Source organism: Lampris incognitus, chromosome 14, assembly GCF_029633865.1.
Source record: "Lampris incognitus isolate fLamInc1 chromosome 14, fLamInc1.hap2, whole genome shotgun sequence".
NCBI lineage: Eukaryota > Metazoa > Chordata > Actinopteri > Lampriformes > Lampridae > Lampris > Lampris incognitus.
Window position 1 is genome coordinate 38,025,979 of NC_079224.1, and position 9,117 is coordinate 38,035,095.

Here is a 9,117-nt window from a genome sequence, read left to right on the forward strand (position 1 = left end):
GGTCAGGCATAATTGGAGAGAAAAAGGCAGGGTGAGGGGAATCCAAAAAAAGAATAAATATTCTTGTCATATATTCTTCAATCATTCATACTCTTACATTGTCATTTCATGATGAGTAAGTGTATCTTGAAACTGGGTGATGAGATTCTGTGTGAAATCAAGACTGGCAGACTTGTTCAGCTATCCTGTTTTTGCAGTGCACAATTTTCTGGGAGGATTAAAAAAAATACAGGAGGCTTGTATGTTACTACACTAAAAGTTAAATGATAAATAATGGTTTCAATTCACCATAAGATATAGTTTTGAAAATGCAGTTCCCCAGAGTCAGAACATTTTTTTAAAACCACTGTAGCAAATAATCAAAATGCTCTTTCTCCATCCAGCGACTGGCCAACACCAAAGCCCATACATCTCGGTTTGTCACAGCCAACCTGCCTTGCAACAAATTCAAGAACCGACTCGTCAACATCATGCCCTACGAAACCACCCGTGTCTGTCTTCAGCCAATTAGAGGCCTGGAGGGCTCTGATTATGTCAACGCCAGTTACATTGACGGATACAGGTACATGTTCCTCCTGCACACACTAATGTGACCCGACCTCCTTGTCTTCTGATGAATAAATGGATCGGATGGGTTTTCACCACTGTGCGCTTTCACCTGTCACGTCCTGTCAGATGCACGGCTACTGTATCCGTGGACCGTTATTAATCTCGGCACACAGCACTCTCCTCGCTCCCAGTGGATAAAAGGACTGCGAAGTGCTTCTGATGATTCAGGGATTCGGAGCTGTCGCACATGCCTGTTTTGACCGCTTTTGTTCCCTGAAGATGAGTTTCTTTTGAAGCTGAAGCTATAGCGAGATAGCAAGAAAGGAGGTGAAGAAAGAGAGTGAGGACATTGGTTATGTTTCATGTGCTAATATGTGTGTGTGTGTGTGTGTGTGTGTGTGTGTGTGTGTGTGTGTGTGTGTGCATTCTAGACAGCAGAGAGGCTATATCGCCACCCAGGGTCCGCTGGCTGAGACTACAGAGGACTTCTGGAGGATGCTTTGGGAGCACAACTCCACTATAGTGGTCATGCTCACAAAGCTGAGAGAGATGGGACGGGTATACACACACACACACACACACACACACATAGAACCGCATAGTATAGTGTATTTTAGGATATCTCAAGCCTAGTGCATTTTAGAGAAATATCACACTTGTTTTCCTTTTCTTCATTTGTGCCATTTTAGGAGAAGTGCCACCAGTACTGGCCCGCTGAGCGCTCAGCTAGGTACCAGTACTTTGTGGTCGACCCCATGGCCGAGTACAACATGCCCCAGTACATCCTTCGAGAGTTCAAAGTCACAGATGCCAGGGTAGGTGTGTGTGTGTGTGTGTGTGTGTGTGTGTGTGTGTGTGTGTGTGTGTGTGTGTGTGTGTGTGTGTGTGTGTGTGTGTGTTCATTCTGCTTTTGGGTTGTATTCAGGTGCTGCTGTAACATCCCTTCCCCTCAATTCCCTATCCAGCAATGCTGTTCGACAATGTAGCTGTGACACCGAACATGTTGTATTGACCTGCTGTGTGTGTATCTTTTGTGAGTGTGTGTGAGTGTTTCACAGCGGATTACTTTTATTGACAGCTCAACCTAGATTACCTCATTCTACCCATACTCCTGACGCCTATCTTGACAAGGGCTGAGTGCATGCGTGCAGACGTGTGTACGTCTGTGTGTGTGTGTTGTGCACATGGCTGCCAGTCACAGATAAGTTCAGTAAAGCCTGTCCTTCACTGTCGTCCCATCGGCAGACAAACTATTGATCCCCATTAAAGGGGAGTCGGGCAGGCTGAGCAGAAGAGAAAAGATGTAATTGCCTACTGAGTGGTTGACAATGGCAGGCTTACCGACATTGCAGATACAAGTTAACTCCAGCTAGCGATCCAGTGTCAGATAACAGTAATCATTAGACGGAAAACCGGATATTGGTTTGGAGGTAACTCAGCCCTTACTCCATCCAGCTGGGAGGTGCACTTTAAATAAGGTCCTTTTTTGTTTGGTCACTCGATAAAGGACTTGATGTGTGTTGACATGAATACAGATACCCCTTTTTAAATCAATTTTAGCCTCAGGTTTTCAATGGCTGTGAATGTTGCATCGTTCTCATTGGTTCCTGGCTCCCCTCAGGACGGCCAATCCCGGACGGTCCGTCAGTTCCAGTTCACTGACTGGCCCGAGCAAGGGGTGCCCAAGTCTGGAGAGGGCTTCATCGATTTCATTGGCCAGGTGCACAAAACAAAGGAGCAGTTTGGCCAGGATGGACCAATCACCGTTCACTGCAGGTAAGATGGTGTTGCCAGTCGTGTTTTTATAGCGCCCACTACAATTTTTTATTATATTAAAAACAGCAATGAGAATTGAATGGATGGCAACTTTTTAGGGCTTTGATCGGTACATATTTCTTTACGTTACGCTTTACAGTTCACAGCTAGAATGATCTCATTCCATACACCACATGATATATGTTGCCCGCATGTATCTTACATGTTGCTTCGTGCGACCAACATGTAAGACTCCGCCACCACATGCAGTTCTGTTTTCTATAATTCGAAGGTACAACATATACAGCATAACCAGGAGAGATTTAAATCTATTGATTTGAGGACATTTCACCATGTATCCAGGGAACAGATTTAAACCTCTCCTGGATATTTTATTACCTGGATGACTGAAATCTACACAAAGACATATCTACTACTACTACTATTACTATTTCCAGCTGCTCCTGTTAGGGGTCGTCACAGCGGATCATCTGTTTCCATTTCTTCCTGTCCTCTGCATCTTCTTCTGTCACACCAGCCACCTGCATGTCCTCCCTCACCACATCCATAAACCTCCTCTTTGGCAATTCCTCTTTTCCTCTTCCCTGGCAGCTCCATATTCAGCATCCTTCTCCCATTATACCCAGCATCTCTCCTCCACACATGTCCAAACCATCTCAATCTCGCCTCTCTTGCTTTGTCTCCAAACCATCCAACCTGAGCTGTCCCTCTAATATACTTGTTCCTAATCCTGTCCTTCTTCGTCACGCCCAATGAAAATCTTAGCATCTTCCATTCTGCCACTTCCAGCTCCATATACGATGTAAAAAACTCAAAATACACTTCATAAAACAAAAAACATACTGTAAACTAATGTCATAGCACAATTCAACAGAGTAAAACATTGTAAGCAAGATTGGTTGTTGCTTGCTTCTCTGAGTGTAGTGCTGGCGTGGGGCGGACCGGTGTCTTCATCACTCTGAGTATTGTACTGGAGAGGATGCGCTATGAAGGAGCCGTGGACATCTTCCAGACTGTCAAAATGCTGCGGACACAGAGACCAGCGATGGTGCAGACTGAGGTACACAGACGGAAACATCAAAGCTTCACCACCGAACCCACACACACTGATCCGGCAAGAGATCCACACAAAGAAGCAGGGATAACTAGGGAAGAAGACAGGGGAAAAAAAGCACACACAGGAGTGCTTCACACTCTTACCACTTTGTTTCCCCACGCATTAGACAAATTATCCAACTCCAAACTTCTGTTTTGTATTTTATGATGGTCTGTGATTGTATTAGCAATGCACATTTTTTAATAATAATTAATCTTAAGTATTATCAGGGGCCGATTTGGGGGGGAGGGTACCATGGGTGATGCGATCCCCCTTAAACAAATTGACCAAAACCATCCTTTTGTAAAACTGCCATCCTCCCTTTCCACCTTTCCATTCCCTTTGGGTTACCGATATTTGATATATCTGACCATTAGTATGCATAAAGAACTCTATTAAGGTGTCTTTGTGGGGTTTTTCTGTGGCGTATTTCCTTGTACCAGTCGGATAAAGGATAAAGATAAGGATAGAGGGTGTTGTAAATTATGCAGAATGTAACTGTGGCTGTAATGTCCTCTGGGCTTAAATTAGGATTTAGGGCTATTCAAATAAATCTGATTTAACTTGACTTGGCTATTATCAGTATCTAATTATATTCTTATTGGAGATTTGCACACCAGAGACGTGGTTTTATTTTAATTTTTTTTGAGTATACTTGATGTAAGAAAATCTTTCATGATTAAGAATATGTTGGTCTATGCTATGGTTGAAAAGGCGATTATTAGGGGCGTCCAGGTGGCGTGGCGGTCTATTCCATTGCCTACCAACACAGGGATCGCTAGTTTGAATCCCTGTTTTACGTCCGGCTTGGTCTGGCGTCCCTACAGACACAATTGGCTGTGTCTGTGGGGGGGTATGTGTCCTGGTCGCTGCACTAGCACCTCCTCTGGTCGGTCGGGGCGCCTGTTTGGAGGGGAGGGGGAACTGGGGGGAATAGCGTGATCCTCCCACACGCTACGTCCCCCTGGCGAAACTCCTCGCTGTCAGGTGAAAAGAAGCGGACTTCACATGTATCGGAGGAGGCATGTGGTAGTCTGCAGCCCTCCCTGGATTGGCAGAGGGGGTGGAGCAGTGACCGGGACGGCTCGGAAGAGTGGGATAATTGGCCGGCTACAATTGGGGAGAAAATTCAACCAAAAAGAAAGAAAGACAGGAAGAAAAGGCGATTTTTTTTTAAGCACCACCAGATCCCACCATCCACCCCAATTTTTTTTTTTTACAAATGGACCACTGAGTATTACTGACATGCCTGAAAACCTGTCAGACACAAAGAGAGACTGTCGGTAATAACTTGTGAGGTAGATCAGCCCTGGACGTACCCATGCAACAAGCCATGTCCACCTGTGTATATTTTGCTAACTCCACGCGGCATCTGTGTGTCTCTCCCCCAGGACGAGTACCAGTTCTGCTACCAGGCTGCTCTGGAGTACCTTGGTAGCTTCGACCACTATGCAACATAGGTGAAGACGGGAACCATCCCTCCATCCTTTTTTGCTCGGAGGTCCACAAAACAAACGCGTAACCAGGAGAGAGAACGTCTGAAATAACATTAAGAATAAGAGGGGAGAGATTCAAGGACGAATTCGGCACCAACTAGGACAAAATCACCAACAAAAAGCAACAAGAACTCTATGTCCAAGGGCACCCAGCTCAACAGGATGTTCCCTGAAGAGCCCGTGGGTGTGGAGACTATCCATGTGTAATCCATATACTTACCTCAGTGTTCCAGTGTGAAGGACATATAATACCTGTGTGTGTTGTGGTCAGCTATCTCCAATATGAACCAGTGAAAAACAAACTGCTACTGAACAGGAATTAAGGTACAATGTGTGTATAAAATTATTATTATAAAAAAAAAAGATTACACAAAGAGCCTGGATATTTGCTGCACCCGAAATGGGCTTTTTATCCTCAACTTTGTATCTATTGGTTTGGTGTACTAGGAGATTACGAGGCGTAATTTCTCTGTGTCTGTGAGTCTGTTTCAGAGGTGTCTACTGCCTCCGCAGCTAGTTCTGAGCGTAGTTTTCTGCAGATGACAGGTTTTTGCCTCAGCAGAGGACCATGGACGTAACTTAACCACCCTGGGGACCTGTCTGAGAAGCATGTGATGGATGCTTATTTTCCCACAGTGCCAAGAGAAATCACACCATTCTGGGGCAGACCGATCATGAACATCAACCCGTAAAGGAGAGTTGGACCGCTCTCTCGCTCGCTCTCTCTCTCTCTCTCTCTCTCTCTCTCTCTCTCTCTCTCTCTCTCTCTCTCTCTCTCTCTCTCTCTCTCCATCCTCCAGTATACTTGACTGAAGTCAGGGTAGAGTCTCTCTCTCTCTCTCTCTCTCTCTCTCTCTCTCTCTCTCTCTCTCTCTCTCTCTCTCTCTCTCTCTCTCTCTCTCTCCATCCTCCAGTATACTTGACTGAAGTCAGGGTAGAGTCTCTCTCTCTCTCTCTCTCTCTCTCTCTCTCTCTCTCTCTCTCTCTCTCTCTCTCTCTCTCTCTCTCTCTCTCTCATCCAGCATACTTGACTGAAGTGAGGGTAGAGTCCACCCCCGTTGGTCTCGTACCAGCTAACACACCCAAATTCTTGTGTAAACCTTTGGTGGGAACAGAGTACAGCCTCAGAACAGCAATTAGAGCCCGCTTAATCCTCGTTACAGGCTTGGGCTTGTTATCAAATGTATTGTTAACTCCACTACTCTTGCTTGCTATGGGACTTTATGGGTTTTACATCGTCCGGCTCAGCTCCTCTTGATGTCCACCCCAGTGTGTCTATTTCAGCAATGGCTTAATGAAAGAAATATTAACGAATGAACTGGTCCAATCTGTTTGCCCTACTATTTTTACACAAGCTGCCAGCCCATTTCGACAGATTTTCAAAGTGGTTTGATGTATTTCTATGTCTTTGCCTTATGTTGAACGGACTTTTTTCTTTCTCTCTCTCTCTGTGTCATCTCTCAACATGCTGCTTATTGCTCATGCGCTTTCCAGTGTTGTGCGCTAAGCATTTTGTGTCATACGGTCACTTTCGCCAAGGACGGATCCTGGTCTTGGACTCCGATCCGACGTCAGCTCAACTGGGCCAATTGCGGCGTCACGCGGAGAGACAAAGCTGAGTCGAGACCGAGCGTTCACGGGCGACTTCCTCCTCTAAAGCTCACCTACTTGAATTCAGCCAATTTTGCAGTTTAAAACGACTCGGAACATTTCATTGGCAAGGGTTTAGGTTAACGAAGTTGGAGGGTTGAAAAAGGGGCCTCGTAGATGAATCGCTCACTTTTTTTTTTTTGTGGCTCCTCTTGACCCGAACGCTCAGACTCGACTCCTGATTAATTCTGTCTGATCCCGAATCTCCTTCTGTACAGAGCATCTCAACTTACCCCCCCCCCCCCAAAAAAAGTCTTTTCCAGCCCACTGCACAAAGTCCTTTGCTAATGGTATCTAACGTTCTTGATTTGACATATAATCATAATCGGTTCCATGTTGTGATTGAAGAGCACAGTAAGGTCCCGGTGTACCCGAACTCTTGGAGGTTTCGCTTGGTTTTGTACATACAGTCTATCATTGGAGATCTATACAGTACAGCTACAAATAAGCCTGAGCACAAGCTATAATGTGGGGTTAGACGTGACGTAGTTCTTATTGTCGGGAGAAAAAAAACGCCTTATTGTTAAGAGTTCACTTTTTGTCATACTTATGTCGAATGATGATTTGTTTTTTTTTTGTAAAAAATATGATTCTTATATTTTGTTTACTTTTTAACGCCTGTTTTTATTTATTTATATGGGATATCTAGCAAATATAACCAATGAGATGTTGTTTACTCGTTTCTTTCGCAAGCCAATGTTATTGTATGATATTGTCAGTGTTTTTGGGTTGTTTTTTTGTTTTTTTGTTTTTTTAACAGCCAGGTTTTGGTGCTTTTTTGTTCTTTTTATTTGCTTAAACATATGATATGCACTCTTTGTAGGGTGCTGTTTCCTACTGATGTCCGACTAGTTAGCTAGACATGTACATTTGATCAAGACCTAGTTTTAAGTTTACAGTGATTAACCCCGACCGACCCCCCTCCCCCCCCCCCATATCGACGGTGTTACGGTCATAGCAAGAGTGTTATGGTCCGTGGTGGGTGTAAGGAATCAGGGAACCTAGCTTTTTAGAGCGGAGCAGTTTGGTGAAACTGTACTATGGCAAGCTGTGCACAGTTGTTTAGTTTGCCGTGACCAGGAGAGCACACGGTAACAAGTGTATTTTTGACAGCGAATGGGCGTGAGTCAGACCCCCGCTACGCGTTTTACAGGCCCTCAGAGTCCTTTGTTTGGTTCTAAAAATTATTCTGATATGAGATTTATGTGTGGTCCAAAAGTCTTGACAATGTGTGACATATATGAAATATGTTATTCCTTACATTTCTGGTCATTAGTGTGTCAAGAGAAGTATAAAACGCACAGATGAAACATATGAAGTTTATCGAGGGCCAGCTCTTATGACGCCGTCCCCCTCACCTATGTACCTTTCCTTTCAAACTATGGATGTAGATATTGTATCTTGACTTTGTATTAAAAAGCAGGATGGTTGGAAATACAACACAACAAGCCTCTAGATTCATATTTGCTATTTATCTTTCTATCTGTCTATCTTATCTAGCCATCCATCTAGTATCTATCTATCTATCTCTCTTATAATAACAATAGCTTCAAATGCCGTTTACCTATTTATATTTCTATCCATCTATATGTTTTATAATAATGATAGCATCTATCTATCTATCTACCATCTATATCTATATGTAATGATGATGATGATGATTATTATTATATCCATCTATCAACCTATCTATCAAAGTCTATATCTATTTTAGAATGATAGCTTCAAATGCTATTTATCTATTTATATTTCTGTCCATCTATTTCATTGTAATTACAGCATCTATCTTTCTGTGTATCTCACCCCACACTAGAGGAGATCATGACAGTCGTTGAATGGAGATGAGCGTGTTTAATATACATGTATGTATGTACCTATACATAATGGTGTTCATCCCCTCTCTGTCCACTAGGTGGAGACAATATACTCGTCCTGGGTGCGAACACAGATGTGACTACTGTAATCCAGATTTTTGACACAGCAACGTTTCATCTCTGCTCTTCATCATGTAGAGTTTAACACACAGCTGGATAAGCGTTGATGCAGGACGGGTGGAGGACTTAATGTGAAATACAGTGGAGAACCTCTAGCATAGCCCCCAACCTAAATACAGTGTAAAGCGATCAGCAGACCATCATAAGCAACATGCCTTCATCAAGCAAATATCTCTCATGAAACAAGGACACCAGATGGCCAGCGTCCACCGTATAATAAACAGGCGCCCGTGAAGGTTTAAATGCTTTTCACAATGCAGGGACAGAGAACATAATGTGAATGCCCTCCTGTTTCCACAACAAATTGTGTTCTTTGGGGAAAGGCGGTGGGAGTGAATGATACTTGGATGTCATCACTGTTATCTGCAATGCGGTTCACTTTTCTCCAAAGTTAAAGATCTCCACTCTGGAACATGGTGCAGCCTGTATGTTTCTGATGAGGAGATACGGACCCCATGAATGCCGTTCCTCGAGACTGGCGTGGCTCATGGCATGACGCTTCATATTTACAGCACCCACGCCCGAGTACTCACGTTGCATGGAAATGATGAAAATC

At 43.9% G+C, this 9,117-nt stretch overlaps 1 protein-coding gene across 1 annotated transcript in view; it reads left to right on the forward strand.

Annotated features, from left to right (window-relative positions):
* LOC130124059 (receptor-type tyrosine-protein phosphatase delta-like) overlaps nt 1-5,694 on the forward strand; it is a 99,245-nt gene extending 93,551 nt beyond the window's left edge. The window contains exons 32-37 of the mRNA XM_056293441.1: nt 384-562; nt 981-1,107; nt 1,239-1,364; nt 2,171-2,325; nt 3,250-3,385; nt 4,813-5,694. Of these exons, the coding sequence (XP_056149416.1) occupies nt 384-562; nt 981-1,107; nt 1,239-1,364; nt 2,171-2,325; nt 3,250-3,385; nt 4,813-4,881 (792 nt within the window). The 3' untranslated portion in view covers nt 4,882-5,694. The remainder of the gene's footprint in view (nt 1-383; nt 563-980; nt 1,108-1,238; nt 1,365-2,170; nt 2,326-3,249; nt 3,386-4,812) is intronic.
* Nucleotides 5,695-9,117: the final 3,423 nt, after the last annotated feature.